Source organism: Zingiber officinale, chromosome 1B (assembly GCF_018446385.1).
Source record: "Zingiber officinale cultivar Zhangliang chromosome 1B, Zo_v1.1, whole genome shotgun sequence".
Lineage (NCBI taxonomy): Eukaryota > Viridiplantae > Streptophyta > Magnoliopsida > Zingiberales > Zingiberaceae > Zingiber > Zingiber officinale.
In genome coordinates this window covers 52,312,839-52,338,949 of record NC_055986.1, presented here as the reverse complement: position 1 = coordinate 52,338,949, position 26,111 = coordinate 52,312,839, and the positions used below count along the sequence as shown (strand labels likewise).

General features: G+C 40.0%; 1 protein-coding gene across 6 annotated transcripts; it reads right to left on the bottom strand.

Moving 5' to 3' along the window:
• Positions 1-1,688: 1,688 nt before the first annotated feature.
• LOC122056538 (protein PHR1-LIKE 3-like) lies at positions 1,689-12,316 on the bottom strand. Of its 6 annotated transcripts, XR_006133217.1 has the most exons (9): positions 11,918-12,316; positions 9,670-9,746; positions 9,527-9,581; positions 4,349-4,418; positions 4,195-4,264; positions 3,624-3,939; positions 2,512-2,598; positions 2,323-2,403; positions 1,689-2,206 (listed from the first exon to the last, which is right to left on the bottom strand). XR_006133217.1 is itself a non-coding variant. In XM_042618557.1 (7 exons), the coding sequence occupies exons 3-7, from the start codon at positions 9,724-9,726 to the stop codon at positions 3,628-3,630; spliced, it is 564 nt and encodes a 187-aa protein (XP_042474491.1). In that variant the 5' UTR covers positions 9,727-9,746; positions 10,100-10,113; positions 11,918-12,053; the 3' UTR covers positions 3,466-3,627. The 6 variants fall into 6 exon arrangements, 3 of the variants coding, with proteins under 3 accessions (XP_042474491.1, XP_042474469.1, XP_042474490.1); XR_006133216.1 differs by lacking the exon at positions 2,512-2,598; XR_006133218.1 differs by lacking the exon at positions 2,512-2,598 and having other exon boundaries at positions 1,689-2,189.
• Positions 12,317-26,111: the final 13,795 nt, after the last annotated feature.

The window sequence follows — 26,111 nt, the reverse complement described above, 5'->3', positions numbered from 1 at the left end:
TTTATTATTGTTAACGTAGTCATTTTTGGTCTTTTTTTTCATTCGATATTCATATTTGTCATAATTTTATATAACCTAACTAGAGCATTAATTGATCATCTAAGTACATATTTGTATTATCTTAAATATGTTTCTTAGAGTTTTTTCTAAAAAGAACGGGTAAGGACGAGTTCTCATATGGGGGCAGCCTTAGGTGATGATCCAACTAAGGGTTTCACACGGAATTTGGAGTTGAGATCAAACAGTTAGGTAACTGACAAACTTACATTGTGCTTAATATATCATATTTATATGCTAACTCTATTTTATAGGAATCGATATACCGATCAGCCCGATTAATACACCGAACATTTTGGTAGACTAAAAGGCTAGTTCGACCAACCGAGCACTAAGATGTCAGTTGAGTTGTTATGTGTGTTGACATGGCATCCAACGTGGACAGGCCTAGGCCTCAGATTTCATAAGTGACAAGGGATAAGGACAATCTTGTTGACATCGAGCGAGGATAAGCTTTGACTAGCTAACGTGGTAGAGGGTGCGGTTAAGGATAAGGACCGCAGTGTTGACATGGTGGAAGGAGATTAAATAAAGGTCGGATCTATAGACCGATTAACTAGATCTAGATTTAATTTTTGAGGTGATCGATAGACTTATCATGTTGATCAATAAACTCATCCAGGTATATAAAAGAAGGCCTCAAACAGAGGCTCAAATATCAATTACTCAAGTGCTTCTACTCTCGCCTAAACTCTAAAAATGTCAAGGCTACGCAAACTACTACTCTGACAACCGTGCTCAACTCTAAATCCATATTTATCGATATACTTGCTTTATTTCATTGTCTTTTGTAATTAAGTTATAAAGGAATGGTAAACATGTTTCCATTCCTTAGCTTTTGTAAAAAGATGTATCTCTTTCTCTTTTGAGAAGGAGATAGCTAGTGAATTGTCTATCAATGATCACATACCTTGGAGTAGTAGGAGAGGTTGTGAACCAAGTAAAAAAAATAAACGTGTTCTTTGTGCGTTGAGTGTTTTTTATTTTAATTTCCACTAGCTTAATTTTAAAAAATAAAAGAAGCTTTAAATGAGAAAAAGTGACCCGTTGTTACGAAGCCACAAGTATACGACTACATCGTTAGTAATAAAAATATCGATCCTATAGGGACTGTTGATTAAACACTAGTTGATTTCACACAGCGAATTCTCTAGACAAACAAAAGATTGGCTGGAAAAGAGAGAGTAAGAGAAAGATTAAGGAGAAGAAAGAAGGAATAAGAGATGATCTTGGAAGGGGATGGATGATAGATGCTAGAATTTTAGTTTCGTTACAATGCTAGTTAATGTTCCTATAAGGAATCCCTATCACTATGACCCCCCAATCATACGTTCCTAGATTGTACAGTTACTTACTAACGGTAACACTGAAGTATCCACTTCAATTAGAATGTCCTAACAATGATTAGTCTCTATATTAAGATCTTTTCACTCTAGAAAGTGGATAAGTATCGATGTCCTCTGTCACTAAGGGTATAATATGTCTGATTGAATGGGTATCCTCTGTCACTAAGGATCCCCTGATTATCCAATCTAGTAGCAACCTTAACATAAAGACAAACCTCTCACGTCTACATATTTACATCATTCATACTTTTCGTCAAACACATAAAAGGCATAACACATAGAACAAGTAGTAAACACATCATTGCATAGGAAAATGTCTAAATATAAGTTCATACATCAACATCACAATATAACTACTTCCTATATCATAGATCTAGAGATCTACTCTATTACAAGGGAGGTACAACCAAAAAACGATAAATATAACATCTACAGCTCAACACATGGATTGAGAGAGAAGAGGATGCTTATCTTTGAAGCACGACATCCTTGGAGGCATCTCCTTGCTCCAGAGGTGGACGGATAGGTGAAGATCGACGAGGGTGAAGCCTAGGGCTCCCCCAAGGGGGAAAACCCTTACCCAAGATCCAAGATTCTGGAAAAGGAGGAGAAATCCCCTTTTATAGTAAGGGAGCACGACCCCCTCGTGTAGTCTACCATAGCTGTACCTTTTGGCACGACCTAGGTATTGTTGGACACAACCACAGAGGCACGATCGTGCAAAAGGCATGGCCAGATCTCTGTTGGCTTTTGGAATCTTGGTACAGTTGTGTGATTCCACACGACCTGAGTTGGATTGAGCTCTGCTCAGAAGACACGGCCATATAATGAAATAGGATGCAATAAATATAGATTATACTCATGAAATACAAGTAAATATGTGTCAAAATATAAATAAAAGTGTATATAATTTACGTACATCATCCGTGCTATTTATCCTCCATGAAAAGGCTTCTCTGATCCTACCATTAGAACTCAGTTCCAACATATTTCTCTGATCCTTTGAAACAATAACATTATGGTGGTTACACTCGATGTACTGGGAAAAAAAACTTGAAACTTGTTTAAAAAAAAAACATGACCAACTACACAATTTAAATCAAGTTACCTAAATCCAGAGAAGCCAAATAAAAATAAAAAAGAATGATTCCTCATAATCCTCCAATAAGCAGCTACCCAAATGTACTTTGTAAACCTATTGATTGCAATAACAACCCAAACAATTGGTGCAGCATCATAGGCATTGTATTCAAGTATAATAGTCAAATCATATATTGACTCTTTCTGAATAAGATATTCTATGGAGTTGAAGGTAAAACATAATCAGTAAATTTCCAAATGACATGCATATTTGTCTGATTGTCAATTGCACGCTAAATCCCACTAGAAGTTTTTTCGCTTCACAAATTGAATCAGAAAATTTATTTAAAAACCTTATAGAAGTAGCCAAGGAAAAGCAATCTCAATTTTAGGAAAACTTCCCTAATTGCCAAATAAAAGAAGATTTTGTAGACATTTTCCTTAGGTACGTGGTTGACAGTGGTGGGTCCTGCAGTTAAATAGGCAAAACTACTTTCAGAAGGTTAACTCTGCATTAGTAATCTTACCACCACTTGGTGAAAAACCCTATGATAGCATTAATGTTTGTGCTCATAGGATTGCTATCCTGCATAAAATTCAACTCAGATGAATAATACATTTTCAACCCCATGTGACTTTCTAAGTGTTTGATAGGGACTTTATCAGACGGATCGACACAATTTGTTTACTGATACTGCAAGTACATAAACAAAATGTCCTTGGCACTGGCTTTTACCTTGGTGGCCTTCCTCATTTCAGTAAGAATAGAAAAGGCGATGAAGGACAAAAATTATCTCAGGCTCCTATAAGAAACTTTAGACTAAAACAATACCACTTACAAATAGTACTACGAGTTTATAGAGACATTTCGTTTTCTTAGTAACCGAACTTACTACTCAAAGAAATACAATAGAATTAAACAGCAATAGTAGCCTACCCCAACCAGAATAAATTAAAAATTGTTGACTAATGAATCAACAAATGTCAAGTAATAACTCCGAAAAATGTAAATAGAAATTTGTTTCATGATAGCAGCATGAGTCACGATTAGAGAGGGCACTAGAAACAACATAGGAGAGTTTACTTTAAAAGTCTGTCCCGTCATCTTACAAGAAATAGAGATCTAGTGACAATAGTTACCATTTCAGCATGGTTTGTTTTTCAACTCTGATGGCTTCTGATAAAAGAACAGGCTTTCGATCGTGGAGTGTGGCAAAGTCTTGCAGCTAGAGCTGGGCATGTTAATTGAATTCATTGATAACTGATGGAGAACTGCAGGACTCAAAATGTCAGATGGGGCGCAAATGGCTCTGACTGGCCTGTCTGGAAGTTCATGCTCAGTCACGGGGAAGCTGTTTGAAGCAACTTGCTCTGATGCTATCTTATAAGCCCTCACTAGCAAGGTATCAATGTACTTTTGATATGCGTCCATTCGTATCTGGACATGTCTCTGAACCTATGGAATAGCCAAAAGAGCAGTTTTAGTATATAATCTACAATGTAATTTGAACTTTGAGGTGAACCCAATGATTAAGTTTCACAAGTAGCTCCATTAATACGAGTTCTCATCAAAACAGTACTTATTGGTCATACAATAATGTAGACTTATATTTGCTTGTGTTGAATCCATAATTGCACATAAACCAATATGCCAAAGCAGAACAGAATAGATAGATGGGAACTGCAAACAGAAACAAGCGGTAATTGGTACCTCCACTTGCTCAAACAGTCTTCTTTGCACTTCCATTTGTGCTCTTAAAGCCTCCTTGACTTCTTGACCCCTAAAAGCAGGGGCGCCAACCTTGTTCATGTTTCTTAACCATGTGCCCTACAATATTTCTACATTACAATTATATGTCACTTACTCGTTGACGTCAGGAGTAGGCACTCTCGGAGACAAAGCACTGCTGCTGGGATTCTCCGAAAGGTAGGAGACTGAAATACAAGGCAAAATATTTTTAAAAAGCAATAAAAAAAATAAACGATAGTAACAGCATAGGGCATTCTTATATCAACAAAGGTTATTTTGTGCAGATTGCTCATACCAACTGTCAAAAGAAATGGTCCACATCAAAATAGTTGTTACATTTTCACCCACTTTCTCATGTACTAGAAATGTGAATGGAAAAGGAGATGAAAAGAAAGGAGATTCCATTGTGTGTGGGAGTATAGTCACATTGGGAGTTTTATGACATTATAGTTGGTTTATATTGAATCGCAACGAATGAAATTGTGAACATATGTATGGGGGGTGCAAATTCAGAATCTGAATTGCACTAAACCAAATTGACTCGTATATGAGTACGACCCGCGCGCGTTGAATGCTGGACCGATCAAGAAAAATTTGCCCAAGCGAATCAACCAACATTTTGCCACCTGAAATGCATTAACACGTCTTATCCTGTCCGAAAGTGTGAAGCTGGAAAGCTGAGGATGTGGTGACCTCACTGACCGGCTGGGGACCTCGCTCCACTCTGCAAAACAAATAACGTCAGTGCTGAACTTAGGAAGGGGTCTCCGGCATTAGCCCTCCGATGCTCAAGTCAGTCACCGGAATGTGGAGAAAAGTGGAGCAACTATAGAACTATGCGTAAACAACAAGGTTAGACTACGACAACACCTAACTTAACTCATTTGTCATTCATCAAAACCTGAGTCTACCATTAGTGCAAATTGCACCAATAGTAACCTTTTGGTGAAGTAACCTTTTGAGTGATAGTCATCCTTTTAGGTTTTTGCTCTTTTCCTCTTCTTCCCTTGGCCGAAACAACCTTGTATATATAGTTGCTAGCACGATGAAGGTTGTTCTTCTCCAAAGATTGAGTTTGTGAGACGAACGAAGGACGTGTTCGTGTGGATACCGAAGAGGCACAACCATTTTGATCCTTGCTGAGATTTGCCGAAGTAAAGTTGCTGCCAGAATTGTTCCATTCACGCAACAAAGGTAACAACTCGATCAAACTTTGTATACTATATTTGCATCAATCTCTAGAGGGATCGATTTTTCCACTGCGTATATTTATTGTTTTTCGCAAAATGATCCCTACCATCTGTGTTGTAATAAAGTAGTTTATTATTATGTTTATTTCTGCTGTGCATATTTACAAAACATGTTTTAGCACGCACCCGCATCGAACTCTGCAACACAACCATCAAGAACTAAAGAAAATGGTAAAGGAAGCAGTGTTCACCTCAGCTCGGAACATTCCACTTCCGAACTGGATTTTACATTTAAACTGTCTTCACCCGCACAGAAGAACTTTCAAGGAGACAATAATGGAGGGAGCGACATTTGACGATCACATGAAGGCTCTCTGCTCGTATCATTCCACTCCCATCTTAGCTTCTATTTCTAAATCATCTTCAATCGTCAAAAATAAAGGGGAGTTCGTTCCTTTCCTTTCATTTTCTTGCTTTTTGTTTGCTTTCATATATTGTTTTCTTGCTTTGAACTTTGTTTAGTCTTGTATATATTTTGTCTAGTTTTGTTGCATAACTCCTTGTGTTCCTTAGTAGCATTTTGAGAATCATTAAAGTTTATTAAGTTTGACCGTCTAATTTTGGACTCTTTGGCATGAATGAATATTTTGCTTGCATGTTGTCGATTAGTGTGGTGATGGACTCTACCTTGATAGATTGAGTTTGATGGTTTTTATTTATCTAGTAAGGATCTTAACCATGTTTATTCTTGATCGTCTTGTATGTGAGTTGCACTCATAATATTTGACATTCTAAAACTTGCTTTGATTCTTTTTGATATTATAGTAACATAAGCTTGCATGAATGTGATGAAAGCAATCTCTTATTTATCTCTCGGTTTCTCCCCTTTGCTATTGTTACTGGTGAGCATCCCACCTAATGCTTTCATATTTTATTGTATTTTCTTTGTCATATATCTTCATTGTCAGTATAGTTTCACTATCGTATCTTTATTGGTTTATCCCTTTTCTGATCATATGATAAGAGTATGGATTGATAACATGATGAGTTACATTGTCCGAAATAGACAAGTTTGGGGAGAGGGGGATATGTGTGGAAAGAAGAAGAAAAAAAAAATTTTAAAAAAAAATCTGGTGAACTAAAAGAAAGTCAAATGAAGTAAAGAAAGGAGAAAAGAGAGGAAAAGAGAAGAAAAAAAATTCAAGCGTTGTAGCCTTTTGATGTTGTGATTGATAAACACAAAGAAATATTTATGTGGATGTCTCTAGGAGTTGCCTATATTAGCAGTGACAAAGTTTTTGAAAAAAAAAAAAAAACATGATGTATATTCATTTGGCATTGTCATTGGGAGACTATCACAAATCAAGAAGAGTGTACTAAAGAAATTGAGTATTGGAAGTGTGGGTGAGTTTTTGTGCATATTATTTGATTGAATGCATCATGTTAACCATCATGTTCTCTTCTTGTACATATCCTTCTTGTTTCTTTGGCCTCATTACAACACCGAATAAGTCCTAATTTATGCATGTATATGTTTACCGTAGTAAAGTAGAAAATAAGCAAACATATGCTAGTGCAATGTTGTAAGTAGCATTGAGTGAGACTCCATATTCATATATGCTCATGAGAGCAAGGGCATAACTACTTACTTGTGAGGCTCTTTCTTAATTTATTCAAGTTGATTGAAATTACCATCCTTGTTGACTTGTGTAGGAATTGGATTTATGAATATCTTGATCCTTATAAACTTAATCCTAAGTAATTAACTTTTACGATCTTATTAGTGTTGATTAGGGATTGATAGAGAGATGAGTTTCGATTTTCTTCTAGTTTTGTTTACTTGCCCGAGACATGTAAGAATAAGTGTGGGAGAATTAATAACTAGCATTTTGACACGTTATTTTAACTCTTATACTTAACATTTTTATCCTCGTATGATTAATTGTTGATTTATATCATATTTTACGAGTAGGATCTATTTTGAGCTCATGATGATATTTCCCTACATTTATAGCATTAATTCTTAAAATGTGAACTCGATTTTGTAGGGAATCAAGATGAATCTTCAACCGACTCGGATCGAACCAATTGAACATGAGGCTAGGGTTAAGGAGAAGCTGATTTATCTTGCCGCGGTTCAATTTGGGGCTTTGGTTCATATTGAAGTTGGCTTAATTGGTGATTGGTTCAATTCAATGGGGTTTATCATGCTTGGTTATACTTGAGTTTGGTTCACACTTGGAGAAGGGGTTCATCCAACCCAATCAAAGGGGTTTACCTCCTAATGGATCCAATTTGGATCCACGAAAGAAGATCCACATGAGAAGCCCCCTCCCAATATGACGATATGTTCTCCCTCAATCGCACGCCTACTCCAATCTCACCATTGATTCCAACCATCGAGATGTAAAGGGGTTTCCCTTCCTCCGGCCATCTTCCAGCCACATCTCCTCCACCGATCGATCCCAACTTTCTCCCGACACATCACTTCTTCCTCCCGACGCCGACTCCTTTGCCGCAAGCCACCATCGGAGAGAGACGGGGATTCCCTTCTTCAACCAGACCACAACATCATCATCCATCCGGCCACTCATCTTCCATCCCGACCAGATCTGGACAGAACCGAGCTTGGGGTTTCCCTTCATCGGAACGCAGCCATCTCCTCCGATTAGCCTTCAACCACACCCATTTCAAGATGCGGACAGCAGTTCAATCGTCAATGCCTTCATCCGCAAGCTTGATTTAACCTTTATGATGTGTTGATTTGTTCTTAGTTAATCTTCATGTCTGATTGATTGTAATACACTTTAGTTCTATGTTTACGAATTCATGCATTTGGTTTGAATTGTTTGACGCTTGTCATGTGTTTGATGAAATTCCCCTTATGTTTTCATTGTCTTGGCTAATGCAATTTGCAATGTTTAATTTCTGCATAGTTAGTTAGCATTTAATTAGTTGTTATATTGCTATTCCGTTAGAACATTAGACGGATAGGTTTCATGTCTTGCTTTAGTTTAGATTTGATTAGATTCATTGAATGTTCAAGTTCCTTTAATTCATTACAAATGTAGTTTAGGTTAGATTAGGATGTTTTTTAATTATTAGTCTTAGAATTGAATCAAAACTCAAACCTCATTTCCAAATAAATTATTACCTTATTTGGCTACATTCTATAGTAAGTTTGCTATTACCATTAGTTAGTATGTCAATATTTTTAATTGTTATGTCAGAACAACATACGGGTATTATCAAGTAGCATTAAAGTACTCACTCGGTTCACCACGAACAATTAGTAATTGGTTGTGTACGTGGTTTTCCCCATTGTATCTTGGAAAACATACGTCTAATGTGACCTCGAAACACAACCGGAGGGGATGAAATTGTTTTCAAAAAAATATATCAAAGGCAAGTCTCGATGTTGTTTCTCTTCCTACTCGGGCCTCAACCTCTAGTTAGGCAGCTCGGCTCGGCAGCTCGATAGACTCAGCGGCTCGGTAGCTCGACCGACTCGACAACTCGGTCGACTCCGTAGGTCGGCAACTCGGCACTCAACCAACTGAGCCGCTTAGGAGCACGGTCGACTCTGCAACTTGACCGACTCTAAAGCTTGGTCATACAAGGCAACACAGTCTTTCAAGTAGCTTAGTCAACCAAAGCAAGTCATCCTTCCCTACTTGGCAGCTTGATCAGCTCAAGCCATCTCCAACAACAATTTGGGTGTATCAAAAGCAACTTTAAATATGGCACAAGAAACTCAGCTAAAAAATTGTGTTTTATATTACTGTCATGAATTTCTAATCAGAGACAATGGGTGGTAACTAACAAGAAACATCTTCGGAGAAATACAACTGATTGCATGGTAGTTTGGAAGTAAAGAAGTATAAGAAAAGATCTTGAAGACCCATGATCTGACTAGAAGAGTACAGCTAAGAAAGTTGAATTGAAACAAAATTATGAAACAAGCTTAAGACAGTTTCTGAACATTATAAAAGGAAAATATATCATAGCTACAATTATGCTTTTTTGGATGTTTTTTGAGACTCAAATAAAATGTATTAGAAAGACCAAAGATAGCAGAAAGGGAGTTATTCTTGCGAACTCACCATCTTTTGATTGCTCAGTTAGCTCTTTGGCTGATTGCTTTCCTAGTCTATATTTCTGGAAAAGAAGATAACAGGAAAAAAAACTAGAATACTGGTGAGCAGTCAAGTTAAGCACTTGTAAGGTGACAATGTTTAACATGTACCTGGAGATGACTCTTTAGGTGAAAAAGAGTAAGTCCCTTAACACCCATTGTCCTCATGATAGCCTTTGGTGTTGCCTCTACAATATTCAGCATGTTGCTACATTTAATAGTTAGAAATAATGATTTTCACATCGAAAAGGAATACTTGTGGGACTTTGATTTTTTTGGCAGATGCTGTTCCCTACATTACTTATTTCTGGAATCATTTGTAAGCAATGATGGAAAAGAAAGAGGAGCATGTGTTCCATGGAGATGACAATCATTGAAATTGATGCCCAAAAATGGTTAAAGAAAAATCATATATTATAGAATAAGTAAAGAATGATCCTCATCAAGTGAAACCAACAGCATAGTCAATCAATCTCAATAATCACTGAACCACTGAAAGAAAAGGAAGATACATAGCTCAACATAAGAGAAGTAGCATTGCCTGGGAACAAGTACCTACATGTCAAAACATATATTAGGTAATGTATAATGTATCACACACCAAACTAGACTTAAAATCATTAAGTTGTTTCAGCAAATGAGAAAAAAAAACAGGAACAGCAAGAACTGTAAAGCACAATAAATCAAGCTGGGTTAACTGATCTTGCTGTAGTATAACTAAATTGTACTTTTCTTTTCTCAAAGCTAAAAGAACATTAATCTTGAAAGATGAAAATAACTTCATTCATAACTCCATATTATGAGCTCGAATTAATATCTGTATATGGGTGCAAAAAGGATTCACACAATTGAGAAACAGCATGAGGAAAGCTGAATAATTCTAGGATTTTAAGCCAAAAGCATGTTTTCCCTTCACATGAACATTATTAAGGCATAGCCGTATATTTTAATATGTCTATCTATGGCAAACATCAAACATTTTGGTACATTAGGTTGAAGTTGTCTAAACAGGGAACCTTGGTAAAAATGTTAAAAGTATTACAAGTGCAACTTTGGTGATCAGGTTGGGGGTTAGAGCCACATTAATTAACTGGTTTGCTATGCAAGTTTAAGCTCCCATAGAGAGCTCAATACAGATTTTTTGGCAGAATCTATCTATGATTCTTCATAATTTTTTCCCTGGAACAGGAAATATTAATTTCCCCTAAAGAACAGAATGGCCAAGTAGTGCACAACTTTTAAGGTGCGCAACCTTATCAGGGTTAATGGTATTGAGGTTGATTGTATAAGAAATTTAATCATCCAATTTTCAGATATAATGTCCATTTGTCTTTATATGCAGTATCATACTACATCTAGCTTATGAATTATAATCACATTTAATATGTGGTGACAAATACTATGCAAACTTTCATTGTTGTTGCTTAAAGGATATGTAAGAGCCTATTTTCTACCAGTATTTGGATTAAAAATGCATTACCATTATATGAACGGCCAAAGAGGAGCAAAGTAATTATTCCCTTGAATTGGAAATGGGAATAACTGCAGCATTTTTGTTTAAAATTGACTTATGAACTACCATACATGTATATATGTGAAACAGGAGCACATAACATAGCACCAATTCTCATTTGATCAAGGTTATTCACGCTATCACTCACCAATGCTTAGGTTACCAGAGCAAGATTAGATTCATGATCATCTACAAGCTCTGCATTGAGCTAAGACCTTGGAGGACACACAATGACATTAAAAAATAGTATAGAGGAAGTTGGTATTAGCAGTCAAGATTCAGTAGAGATCTAGAGATCCAAGGCATTTTTAAATGATTTTCAGTGTGTGTTAGTAAGCTATGGTTACATAATCCTGAAAACTACTATTAAGGAATTTGAGTACGAGTAAGACTAAGAGTCTAATGGACAATGTACGACGGCATGAGAGAAACTAGCTAGTTACTTACTTTTGATTGTAAGATCGGTTAAATTTGACTAAATCAAAGCTAGCAATATCATTACCAAAAGATTGCACAGTTGAGGAATGAGGAGAAGTAGATAGGACTTAAAAAGCATGACACTTGATGGAAATTGGGGAGATCAAAAAGGACTACCAAATGGATCGTGAAGTAAACCTAGAGTCAACCAGCAAGACCAGGATACGTCCACAAGAGAGTACCCACACTCTAGCGACTAGAAGGAACTAAAGCAAAAGTCCTTAAAGAACAAACCGCAAAGCTCTTGAAACCTCAGAAAACGACGCGGAAATCCGTTCGCAAGACGTCACCTTTTCTGTCATTCGTAATAAGGAGGACCAACGAGCGCTTGCAAATTTGCTACTCAAGGCAAAAAAAAAAAACAGTTACTTTCAGGTCCGCCGAGCTGGGCGACGGAATCGACGAAGCGCTCGTGGAGGTCCGCCGTCCATCGGAGACGCGGCTTGGGGTCCGCCGTCAGTACCAGGCTAGGGCCGTGTGCCTCCTCCGGTGGAATCGAAGCTTCCGGTCTGTGGATCAAGCCCGAAAACATCCTCCTTTCGAGTGGAAAAGCGATCCTCGAAAGGCGAAAAGAAAGGCAAACAGATCACAAGGATTAAAAATACAGTTGGAAGCAGGGAAAAGGTGAGGGAGAAGGGGAAAGGTCGAAAGCTTTTTGGCTCCTAGCTCGAGCTCAACCATACTCTTTGTCAGTGGGTGTTTGGATTTGGCCCTTTTGAGCAAATTATACCACTAGATCTGTTTCCTTTTTCTTTACAATCCTCTGTCTCGCAATTTGTCTAGTGAATTATAAAGTTTTGGATGGAGACGTGTGATCAATTGTGTAAATTTTTATGCATTAACCACTGAATATGTCCTGAGAACAGGAGACGTGTGATCAAAGAGGATAGGAAGAAGGATTAGGAGAAAAGGATTGAACAATATTGGGCTTGATAGCCATGTGCGAGAGGTACCAAGCATTGGGTTGGCAAGTCAATGAATGGATCACTAACATGACATTCTTTAACCTATTTTGCATTGCCTTTCATTGTAATTTTGTTGTTAAATAAGAAACCAAGAGAAGGAAGGAATTGATGGTGCTTGCACATCTAGAATTATTATGTTATTCTCTTTGCTTTGCGAGACATGATAGATAAGATGCAAGAAAAGATTTCAAATTTTATGATGATAATGATGATTGTTATTATTTAGAGAAACCAAGATAAAATGATATTGGTTCCAATGTTTTTTATCATATATTTGGTAATTGATATGAGTTATGATAGATTGACCTGTCGAATGAAGAAAGAGTCAATATTGAGAAAGATAGAAGAGGTATATAGTCGGGTGAATGTATAAGATAATGAACAACCAAATAAAAGACTTTTTTGTACGCGCTCGGTCAGGCAAAGTCTGACCGAGCGTAAAGGTACTTAGTCTTATAAAAGCTTTTAGTATATTACCAACCGAGTGAAGGTCGAGTAAGTACCAATGTGCCTTCGCTCGCTCGGTCAGGAAAAACCCGACCGAGCATAAAGGTACTTAGCCTTATAGAAGCTTTTAGTATATTATCGCCCGAGTGAAGGCCGGGCAAGCACAAATGTGCCTTCGCTCGCTCGCTCGATCAGGTAAAGTCCTACCGAGCGTAAAGGTATTTAGCTTTTTAGAAGATTTTAGTATATTACTAGCCGATGAAGGTTGAGTGAGCACCAGTGTACCTTCACGCGCTCGGTCAAGCAAAGCCCGACCGAGCATAAAGACTCTTAGCCTTATAGAAGCTTCTAGTATATTACCGACCGAATGAAGGCCGAGTAAACACTAAGGTACCTTCGCTCGCTCGGTCTAGCAAAGCCCGACCGAGCGTAAAGGTACTTAGCCTTATAGAAACTTTAAGTATATTATCGGCCGAGTGAAGGCCTGGCAAGCACCAATATGCTTACACACGTTTGGTCAGGCAAAGTTCGATCAAACGTAAAAGTACTTAGCCTTATATAGTTTTCAATATATTACTGGCTGAATGAAGGCCGAACGAGCGTCAGTATGTGTATATGCACTTGGCCAGACAAAGTCTAACCAAACGTAAAGGCATTAAGCCTTATACAGCTTGCAGTTATTACCGGTTGAGTAAAGGTCGAGTGAATGTCAATATGTGTATATGCACTCGGCCGGAAAAAGTCTAATCGAGCGTAAAGACACTTAGCCTTATATATAGTTTTCAGCGTGTTACTGGCCGAATGAAGGTCGAGAGAACGCTAGTATGTGTATATGCGCTTGGCTGGACAAAGTCTGACCGAGCATAAAGGCATTAAGCCTTATACAGCTTGTAGTATATTACCAACCGAGTGAAGGCCGAGCGAGTGTCAATATGTGTATATGCACTCGGGCGGACAAAGTCTGATCGAGAGTAATGACACTTAACCTTATATATAGTTTTTAGTACGTTCTCGGACAAGTGAAGGTCAAGCGAGCACCCATGTGCTTACACGTGCCCGGTTAAGTAAAGCCCGACCGATGATAAAGACATTTAGCCTTATAGAAGCTTTTAGTATATTATTGACCAATTGAAGGCCAAACAAGCACCAGTGTGTGTATATGTGCTAGGCCGGGCAGAGCCCGACCAAGCGTAAGGGCATTCAGCCTTATAAAGCTCATAGATATTCTCGGTCGAAACATGTTTAGCAGAAGGTATTCTCAATATACACACGATCGGCTAGAACGATTGGTCGAGACATGAATAACAAAAGTATATAAGTATGACAGCCTGGTAAATTTGGCAGAAAATGTCTTCTAGAAACTTCTTCAGTTATAATGACGTATTCATATGCATACCTCATCATAAATATGAGTCACAAACAATAAAAGAGGTACATCTAGAGTACAAAAAAGATTCCTTAAAAGATTATTACACGAAGCTTAGAAGATGACTTCATCTCCTAATAAACTCTAACAAACCGAGGACCACTTCATAACTAAGGAGGTTACATGAGGTAATATAAAAAGGAGAATCCTCTCCATTGGCAAAATAAGTAGGTTCTGTTGGTGTTGCAAGGTTGCAAACATAGTCCCACATTGAAAACACATGGGAAAGATCATGGGTTTATAAAGAAAAAGATATCTCCATTGGCATGAGGCCTTTTGGGGAGAGCCCAAGAGCAAAGTCATGAGGGTTTAGGTCCAAAGTGGACAATATCATGCTATTGTGGAGATATCTAAAGTCATTTCGATCCTTCAATTGGTATCAGAGCCCGGACTGCCAGAAGGTTTAACCGCTGACTGTGCACAAGAGCTATGGTCTGATTGAGCCATGTGGGTACAATATTGACCTCGAACAAAGAAAGTGTGGCCTCCTATGTTAGGATCAAGAGGACCAGACACTAGGCAGGAAGTCCTAGCAGGTCGGGTGGACCGAGGGGCAGGAAGACCTGGTGGGTCGAGGATCGGACATGGGAATCTTGTGGTCCTTTGTTTGAGGAGGGAGATTGTTGGTGTTGCAAGGTTGCAAACATAGTTCCACATTGAAAACACATGGGAAAGATCATGGGTTTATAAAGAGAAAGATATCTCCATTGGCATGATGCCTTTTGGGGAAAGCCCAAGAGCAAAGCCATGAGGGCTTAGGCCCAAAGTGGGCAATATCATGTTATTATGGAGATATCTAAATTCTATTCGATCCTACAGGTTCTAATATCTAAACTCTGTTTCTAAGTACTTCAGTTACTGTACTTCTTCTTCTTCTTCCACCTTTTGAGAGAGAAACTGACTTGAGCGTCGGAGGGCCTAGCCAGGGATTCCCGCCTCGGTCTTAGGTCACTAACGCTTTGTTGGCTCGTCTAATTATGTTAGGATTGTGGAGGAGCTCTTCTAGATTTTCACAAGTTCATCTTCATCAAAAACTGTCGTTCGCCGAAGCTAGTGCACCACCTCGCAGATTTCAGACATGATCAAATTTGGCGCCGTTTATGGAAACTATTCACCTAAATCTGAAGCTATAAAGATGGAGGAAACTGGAACACTCAACACTATTACTATATCTCAGGAGGATCTAGATCTACTCATCTAGGCCAAAGCGTAAAAGCTTTTTCAACAACATCAAGCCAATACTGGAGGTATGATGCCTACAACTCCATATCCCGCTATATCAACCACCACTCATCCAAGGGAAAGAGGGGCGGAAGAAGCTGATCCGGTTCATATATTCCCTACTCCTCTCTCCTCAACTCGATGCCCTAGGGAATTCTTCCATATCCCTCTTGAATAAGGAGGTCAAAAGGAGTTTCCCTAGGAATCTTCTGGAGAAGCGCCGATGTGTGATAAGTGCAAAGGGAAGATAGTGGCTAGTGACAATTCTCCGGAGTGAATCGTCACTCCATTCTCTCAGCGAGTGATGCATGATCCGCTTCTAAAGCATTACCAAAATCTAAATATCAAAGAATATTCGGGGACAACTGATCCTAAGGATCATCTATTGAAATTTGAAAACACTGCTCTGCTTCAACAATTCTCTGATGGCGTTAAGTGCGGAATGTTTCTTACTACGTTTAGAGGAGCGGCTCAAAAATGGTTCAAGCAATTATCGGATAATTCTATTCGGCGCTTTAAGGACTTTCATAAGGTGTTTCTATATCATTTTTCTAGCAATCAGAGGTATCATAAAACTTTTCAATCAAGCAAGGACCTAAAGAATCTATTAGAGCTTATATTAAAAGGTTCAACCAAGTGGCTATCGATGTCCCTTTGGCCACCACGGAGATCTTGGTAAGTGCCTTTTCCTGAGGGCTTAATGATAACGATTTCTTTAAAGATTTGGTCAGGAACCCTCCCACCAATTTTGATATATTGATTGAGTGAACTTCAGAGTTCATCAATGTGGAGGAGACTCAAGTCGCCCGGAGGAAGGATACTACCACTTCTACGTCGGTTCCTACTGTAGCGCGTCTAGTGGGGCGTGCCTAAGACCTCGGGCATATTCGTATTATCGTCACCAAGAGCCTAGGCGAATACTCACAACACGGAAAATTGTTTTACTCTGAAAAATCAGTAGGCCGGTAACACTCATTATCGTCGACATTCCCCAATTCCAAACTACCGACGATATCCATGATAGAATAATCCTCTCAAAATTGAATATCAGCCGAGCGAATCACAAGCAGGAATTTTACCCCTCCCAGTGGTACAAACTCAAGTGCCGGATCAAATACAAGAAGAATAACCATCAACTTGGCAAGAAGAAAATCGCAACAATGCTGCTCGGGACAGTATAAATATGATAGCAGGAGGATCTACTGATGGTGATTCTAACCGGACAAGAAAGTCGCACGCTCGGCAATTAGTAATTCATGTCATTGGATGCAGTGCCGAGAAGGTAGTGGGGCCAAAAATCAGTTTTGAACCCAGAAATTTGGTAGGGTTAGAAATGCCCCATGATGATGCATTGATAATCAAGGCTGTTATAGCCAATTATAACATTTCTCGTACTTTTATTGATATCAGTAGCTCTCTTAATATTATATTTAAACAAGCTTTTGATCAGCTGTAGATAGACCCAAGTGAGTTTTAGCCTATGGTTACTCCATTATATGGGTTTACAGGCAATGAAGTACAACCACTGGGTCAAATAAAATTGGCCATATCTTTAGGGGAGGAGCTCCTTATGCGGACACGCCAATTGTCCTTCATGGTGGTTGATGCCCCATCAGCTTATAATGTTATCTTGGGTCAACCAACGTTGAATGAGTTCAGAGCGGTCGTTTCTACTTTCTGTCAAAAGATTAAATTCTCTATTGATGACCAAGTGGACGAGGTCAAGGGAGATCAAGTAATTGCATGCAAATGTTATGTGGAGGTGGTTAGGATGGAGGCTAATGTTACTCGGAAGATACAAAGGATGGAGATTAATGTCGTTCATGAAAAGTCGCATGTCCTTGTATATGAGGAAAAAGAGAAGGTACAAATACAAATTGGTTAACTGGAAGCTATTACTCACATTGTGTCTGATCTCGCTCCTGAACTCAAAGAGGACCTGGTAAAATGTCTGATGAATAATAGCGATGTGTTCACATGGACACCCAAGGAGGAAAAAGGAGTGGCACCAATAGTTACGGAGCACGTTCTTCATGTGCATCCAAACACTCGGCCAGTCTAGAAAAAGAAAAGAGACTTTGAAGCTGATCAGAATAAAATTATCAAAGAATAAGTGGATAAACTATTAGATGTTGGATATATTCGGGAAGTACAATTCCTGAGCTGACAAGTTAATGTCGCCCTAGTTTTCAAGCCATGGAACAAGTGGAGAGTTTGCATTGATTTTCGAAATATCAACAAAGCTTGCCCAAAAGATTATTATCCTTTGCCTCGTATAGATCAAGTAGAGGATTCCACTGCTGAGTATGAATTTATCAGTATGCTAGACGCTTATCAGGGATATCATCAGGTCCCGCTAGCCAAAGAAGACTAGGAAAAGGTTAGCTTTATAACTGTCGAAGGTACTTATTGTTATAATGTTATGCCTTTTGGTCTAAAGAATGCAGGAGCTACTTATCAGTGACTTATGAACAAGGTTTTTCATAAACAGATTGGTAGAAACATGGAAGTTTGTGTGGATGATATCCTTATTAAATCTATACGAGCTTCTAGTTTATGTGCTGATATCGAAGAAACTTGTAGGACTCTGAGGAGGTCTGGACTCAAACTCAATCCCAGCAAATATTTATTTAGGACCAAGAGTGGAAAGTTCTTAGGATACATGGTGGCCGAGTGGGAAATAGAAGTCAATCCCAGCAAAGTAAAAGCATTGCAAGACATGGATGTAGGAGATCGGTGGCCGGTTAAAAGGGGGGTTGGATAGCTAGGTCACCCCCAATTCCCTTTCTTCTCTACACGGTTAGTTTGCGCAAGCGGAAATGTAACTAAAACAATGAAAGCAATAAGTAAGAACATAAACGCTAACATGATTCGTTTACGTAGTTCAGAGATTGCTTGCTCCTACTCCATGACGTGTCCTTTAGGTGGATGAAGCCTTGGTCCTTCTGTGGATCAGTCTCCGATAATCTTCGGCTAGAGCTTACTCCTTCTTGGTGGAGTACAACCTCTTACAAAGCACTCTTCTTCTTTTACAAGATAGAGATTAAGAGTAGGAAGAAGAGTATGGCTTGAAAGCTTTGGACAATAACAAAGGAGTGATTCAACAATAATCAGTAACCTCCTTCATGCCCCCAAAGCTTCCTATAAATAAAAGGAGAGATTTGACCATCATATCAACTCATCTCGGCACCAGTCGATTGAAACTTTCATCAGTCGACTAGTGCTACCTTTGGAGGTAACCAATGGCTACTTCGCAGTGCCAATGACTACTTACCAATCAACTGGTAAAAGTACTAGTCGACTGGTCGTTGTTGGCTGAGCGAACAGAATGCTTCTGTTCACTCCTAATTGATTGCATAGTCGACTGGACTAGTCGACTGTAACTTCCATCAGTCGACTGGTTTCGATTACACTCACACTCATCCTCTCCGGAGTCACCCTTGAAGCCCTCTTCCCCGGCCTTCATCCCTCAGATGCACCTGAGCTCGCGGCTCCTCTCCGTGTCATCCTTCACGTTTCCTTGAAGTTCGCTTCCTTCGACTTCACTCCATTGTTCCTCGTTTGGTGGTCCCTCGGATGTCTTCCACACCATCCTTCACCGACTTAAGGATCCGAGCCCTTGGATGAACTTCCCAAACTTGCTCGCACCAAGTTCCTCATGTGTTTCACCAAGTCCTGCAAAACTTAAACACATATCAAAACAATATGAAAGTCTAACTTAAACTCTTTGACACACACATCAAAATCATGATCGTACCGATCAAACTTAGGTCGATTGCACCAACAATTTCTCTCTTTTTGATGTATGATAATATGTTTAAGTTAGACAGAAATAATAACTTTGAAAATTACAAGTAATATATAAACATAAAACATAAAACCCAAGCTCCCCCTTAACATATGTTCTCAACCTTAACTTTCAAGTTTTGCACAAAATAGAGAAATAAAAGTTTCTAACTTAAACCTTCCCATTTCTCCCTCTTTGACACCATCAAAAAGATTGCATCAAAACAATCATGTATATAATAGCAACAAATTTACCCTAATTGAAACTAAGTTCAATATCCGAAAATGTAAGAAAACTGCTAAAAACTACAGTCACCAGTCGACTGCCAACCGTTTGCAATCGGCTGGCACACTGCAAATCCAAATTTCAACTTTCTGAAGTCAACTTCGGAAATGCATAAAAAAATTCAAAAAATTTAAAAAATCATGAGACTTTGAAAAAATATTTCTTATAATATCCTCTATCAAGAAAAAATATATTTTCATGAAAAGTCAATGTATTTTGAAATTTTGACCAAAACTCAAAAACCTTGAAAACATGTAATTATGTATTAATTTGAAACCTAGTTTTACATTCATATGCTCCAAAATAGCTATACCACAGTAAATAAAATATAGAATAAGTTTCAAAATATTTAAAATGTCTAAGTATGATCTATGGGCAATGATCCTGTCCGAAAGTCGAAGAGACGATGCTGGGGATGTGACATTCTTGCTAACCTCCGGTGGGCATCGCTCCCTCCTGCAACACAAGCAGCATCAGTGCCGAGCCATGGAAGGGGTCTCCGGCGATGCCCCTTTGACGCTCAAGTCAGTCTCCGGCGAAGCAAGAAGCAAAGAGAACTGTAGTGCAATAGTAGAAATCGCGAGAAAAGCATACCTCTGCCGATGTTTGGACCCCCCCTTTATATAGGGCTCCTACAGCGTGTGCGCATTCTTCTTAAAGAGGGCACGCTATCCCAATCTTTCCTTGAAGAGACATGTCAGAATAGTGTCTCTGACACAGTACCTTAATGGACCGAGCATATTTCTGAAGTGACAGTGGAAGCTTCCGCCGTACGATCCTCTGTCTGACCATGTCGCCCGTCAGCGGCACTAGCTCCCAAAAGGATGTCGAAGGACATCCCGCTGTATCTGTTGTTTGACCGAGCAGAATGGATGCTCGGCTAGGACTCTGATATCCATGCATCTGCTGCCACACTCCGCTCGGCTGAAAGTCCCTTGTTTAAGTATCATCTATTATTGGGCCGAGAGGGATGGCTACTCAGCCGGAAGTTCACTGCCCACCTGCTCTATTGCTTGGTCGGAAGCTCACTGTCCACTTGTTCACTGTTCGCGTGCTCAACTGATCTCGAGTCTGCTGTTAGGCCGAGCGGAGGAACCGCTCGGCTCGGCTTCTGCGCGTCTCTTGAACATCGGTTTGACTACTACGTGTCGGAGACGGTGGGTCAGTACTTAACCCCCGGTCGGAATATGACTCACCCGACCGGTCAAGACCATTCATCCATTGACCGTCTTGACCTTGACCTCCATTGACCTTTACCATGGCAACGGGGTGGGGCCCCTTATCATCACTGCATCACAAGCCTCCTCTTCAAGTCTAGTCGAAGGAGGTTGTAGTCCGACTGACTGGACCATTGTGTGAGAGGATTCCCTCCCGATCGGCCTTCATCACTATATGGACTCTAATCAGGATAGGCCCAATCCTCGCTGATCAACCTTTTGAAGCTTATCGTTCGGTCATAGGCATGCTCCCTCGATTCGATCGGGTGGACAAAGGTTTACACTTGTAGAACTTTTTCCTTGGGCTATCTCGGGCGAGCTCAGGCTATGCTGACATCACCCTGATTTCTTGGGAATTGTGCAAATCCCCTATCATTAAGACAGAACAGGTTCTCATGCCTGCATTAACTACCGATCCATGGTATCATGCCATGTGTCACACCCACCACCGCTGCACGTCTGACGTGACAGACATTGATTGCAACGTTTGGTGATTTTAATTTGACGGTTGGATTCTGGCCTAGGTTTCCATGACCTAGATCTGGTGGCTCTAGTTGGCTGAGCTTGGGGTTTATAAACCTGCATTGTCGCCACTTCTTCACGCATCCTCATTCTTGTGCTCTCCAGCTGCGCTACTTCAGTGCTTTCCCGATGACCTTCCCTGGCGATCCTTCATTCCCTTTCTCCGGTGACCTCCTCTCCTTTCCAGTAAGCTCTCTCCCTCTCATGTCTGCTTTTGGGCATTTTGACTCGTCTTCGGGTTTCGGTGAAACCCCTAGCAGTCCTTTCCTTCACCAGTTGTATTTCTTTCCCCTGTCTGCCCCCTTTTTCCTGTGTTTTCACGATGACCAGCTCTTCGCAGCCATCAATTACCATCCCTGGACTCTGGTATACTATCATGGAATCTAGGTTTGATGAGAGTGACGCTGAGGGCCTTAGGAATGCTTTCGAAATCCCATCTAACCACGAGATCATTCTGCCTTCCCCATTCGATCGGCCAAATACCCCGCCAACTGGATGCATCTGTCTATTCAGGGATCACTTTATCGTCGATTTGTGATTCCCTATCCATCCTTTCATTATCGCAGTTTGTAAATACTTCGCATCTCTCTTCCCTAACTCATGCCGAACTCCTTCCATCTTCTGTGTGGCGTCGTCATCTTGATTCGGCTGCACGGCATCCCTCATTAGCCCCGGGTCTTCCACTATTTTTACTACCCGAAGTTGTCCGAGTTGGGGGCTTTCCTCTTCGAGTCTAGGGTTGGTCTAGTGTTTTTAAATAAAATGTCATCCTCCAATAAACATTGGAGGTTGTACTTCTTTTTCATGCATCTTCCCGAGCGGTTGGAATTCTCGACCTGCTGGCAGTTCGAAGTGGCACCTCAACCTCCACTGAAGAGTTACAAGAGCTGATCGAACTATTTGGATGTTGCAGTGATACTGGACGGTCAAAAGTACGACATCCACAAGTTGCTTCTTAAGGGTGTCCTCTACATTTTCGGCCTGAGTTCAATCCGCACCCGACTGTCGACTAGCCTAGGTAAGACACTTCTTTACATATTCCTTTAATGCTAACTAATTTTTCCTTTTATCCTGCAGTCAAAGTCATGATGCGAGCGTGGATGGTTGGAAAGGCGAAGCTTTCGGACAGCATGATCGAGGCGACAACTACCGAAGAACTGGCGAGCCAAGGTCTGCAGTCGGTCAGCTCCCACGAATATCCGCTCGGGTTGAGAGAGGAGGCACCCGTGGAAGTGGGCGATGGCGGAGCTAGTCATGCGCCGAGCGGAGGGGCCACCCCGGGCTCACAGCCTTAGATAGAGTGGCGCCCCATCATTCCCGTCGAAGAACCCTCGAGCTCGGCTTCCTCCGACGTGCCACTGACCTGGTGCAAGAGGCGCCTAGCGGAGCCATCTTCACGTTCCGCTACCTCGAGTGTGCAATCGGTCTAGAGAGTCAAAACTTTGACTCTAGCTCCGCTCCCTAAAACTGTGGAGGCTTTATCGTCCGATTGGACGCCCTCCCTGGCCGAGCTGCCGCAGGGGGTCATCGTCGCATCACCCGTGGCCTTCATGCCACCACCACCTAAACCCCAGAAGGTTAAGCGGTCTTCCATTCTACCAGCCTCCGGTCGGGAGGCCTCAGCTCACTCGACCCCGAGCGACCGACACTCTATCACAGTGATCCTTCATCTGCCAACGGTGGACTACAGCAAGCCTAATGCCCAGTCTCGGACCCCCGAGCACTAGATCCTCATCCGGGGGTCGCTCGCCAAAGTCTGGGAGGATGCACGAGCCCGTGCGACGATACTACCTCCAGGTGTCCTGGCCAACAGTCACACCCAAATGCCCATTGGAGTAATTTTTTTTAATATAAACTCATGGCTTACCTCCATTCGGCTATAACCTTTTCCTGTTTACTCGCAGTACTGGGTGGAGAGCTTGGCCATGTGCCACAGACTCGGTCATCACCAATGCAACACCTCAATCCATCATAAATACCTCGAGTACAATGATCCATCTAACACCTATATCTATAGGTATGAGTAGATCCAATAGATGTCTACAAAATAATAAATACAATAAGTAGAAACACTAGACATGTACAAACCACACACGTACACACCCTATAACATATGTATAATCAACATGATACCTCTAATATCACACCAGACACATAATCACCAATATAGGTATTATTGACATATATCCCCAATAGTCAGACATATGTACAAGCAATAAAAATACAATCAACATGGTTCCTCCAATAGTAAACACCGGACATGTGTACTGTTATGAACCACAAGTGCATGGTTACGTCGTCAGTAATAAAAAAATATCAAACCCACATGAACTGTTGATTAAGCACTAGTTAACTTCGCACGGTGAATTATCTAGACAAATAAAAGGTTGATTAAGAAAGAGAGTAAGTAAGAGAAAGGTTGAGGAGAACAAGAAAGAAGAAATAAGATAGTGAAGTTGGATTTGGGGATGGATAAATGCTAGGATTTCGGTTTCACCATGATGCTAGTGAATGTCCCTATGCATTATTCATATCCTTAACTCCATGTTTACATTCGTGTAGTGATTCTAATCAAAGTCCGGCACAATCCCGCGTAAGTTACACCGGAGAGTCTACCCAAGTCTTAACACCATTAAGTAAAGAAGTAACTCTAGAAAGTCCGATTAAAGGGTTACCTTCTGCCATAGGGCCCCCCGGTCATACATTCCTAGAGTTATCTAATGTACTTCCTAACGGTAACACCGGAGTATCCACTCCTATTGGAATGCCCTAACAAGGATTAGTCCATATGTTAAGATCTTTTGACTCTAGAAAGTTGATAAGTATGAATGGTATCCTCTGTCACTAAGGATCCCCGGGTTATCCAGTCTAGTTGCAACCTTAATATAGAGATGAATCCATCACAATCCACATGCATCTACCACACACACATTTTTCAAACATGTACAAAGTATAAAACACATAGACCATGCATAAACACTTTATTACATAGGAAAATATCTAAATACATAGTTCATACATCCACAGTTACATCATAACTACTTCCTACATCCTAGATTTAGAAATCTACTCTATAGCAAAGGGATTTACAACCAAAGACGATAAGTAAAGTAATCTACAACTCAATACATAGAGATACAGAGAAGAGAAAGCTTATCCTTAAAGCGCGACGTCCTTGGAGGTGTTCCCTTACTCTGGAGGTGGACGAATCAGCGAAGATGAGACTTCTAAGGTTCCCCCAAGGGGGAGAACCCTTCTCCAAGGAATGAGAATGAGTCCCAAGCTAAAGATCCATGAAAAGGGGAGAAAACCCCTTTTATAGCACTTAGCACAACCCTTGCACGAGCAGTGACACGGGCGTGTGAATCCACACGGACTCCTTCTTTATGCTATATGCCAAGGTGACACGGCCGTGTTCTACTTTGGCTCTGGATGAGCTACACGGTCGTGTGGATTTACATGGTCGTGCTCTTCTTCTCTTCTACTTTGGCCACACGGCCGTGTGGGTCACACGACCAAGGTCTTCTTACTTTCTAGAAATGCTGCACGACCATATAGATCTACACGACCATGCTCCGGATACTGTTGATGGGGGTGACACAGCCGTGTGGGTCACACGACCAAAGTCTTCTCCTTCTTTGGAAATGTGACACGGTCGTGTGGTTCACATAGCCATGACTTGACCATTGCTACATTTTCTCTCCAAATCGCATCATATCAATAAAAAATAGGCAAAGAGCAGATCTCCGAACAAAATGAGTAGAAATATGACATTATAATGAAATAGGGTGCAATAAACATAGATTATGCTCATGAAATAAAAGTAGATGTGCTTCAAAACATGCATAAAAGTGTATATAATCTACGCACATCGCACCCCCAGACATAAACCTTTGTTTGTCTTCAAGCAGAACCTGCATCTAAACTTATGTGGTTAAATAGTGCATCATAATGTCAAGCAAGTTCATCTAATCCTATCAAATGATTTTATTGGTGAGCAAGATACAAAAGTTGTTTGAGTATGACCTAAGTAATAGTTCTCCGTGGTCAATGCAATAGTGACCTAAATTTATCAAGTATCAATCCCTAAGCCTAGTTAAGTCATCATAAAATTATGTTCATTATGCTTCCGGCAATAGACACTTACCTGCCACACTCTTAGTTCATATCTCTAAAACTACACAAGGTCTCAAAGAACTACTCAGAATCAAGAGAAATATAATATTTATTTCCCCAATAACCTAACTCGATCTCAAAGGGGTAAATTGTTAATTTTCACTCATGACAACTATTTTTTTTATCCCTTATTCATATGATTTTTTTCTTTTTTTTTGTGCTTTATAAGATGAAGCACTAATCACATATACAAATATAAATGCAAATACAGGGATTTTGATTTTTCCAAGTGAGTTGCCATGATTCAAGGTCATTCAGTAACCAACATATATTTAAGAGATTACCTTAGAAATACAAGTATTAGTCCAATTTTATGAATCATGACTATGTTCAGAGTTATCAATTATCAAAACTAGACATAATGTATAGAGATCCTAAAATGAGGTTAATACTTAAACTCTTACAGTAAAAACATTACTCACTTCATTCTATTATATATAGGAAAAGATAGATCACTAAACATACTAGCACCATAACTAACCAATAAACCATATGAAATCTAGAATAAATGTGCTAG

Excerpts from the sequence above, each read along its gene's own strand:
- LOC122056538 (XM_042618535.1), bottom strand. The coding sequence starts at position 12,080 with ATGTTTTCGGGCTTGATCCACAGACCGGAAGCTTCGATTCCACCGGAG. Across the intron at positions 9,747-11,917 it reads CCAGCTCGGCGGACCTGAAA|AGGCAACACCAAAGGCTATC; the intron begins GTAACTGTTTTT and ends TGAATATTGTAG. Across the intron at positions 4,419-9,526 it reads AACTGAGCAATCAAAAGATG|TCTCCTACCTTTCGGAGAAT; the intron begins GTGAGTTCGCAA and ends CTTGTATTTCAG.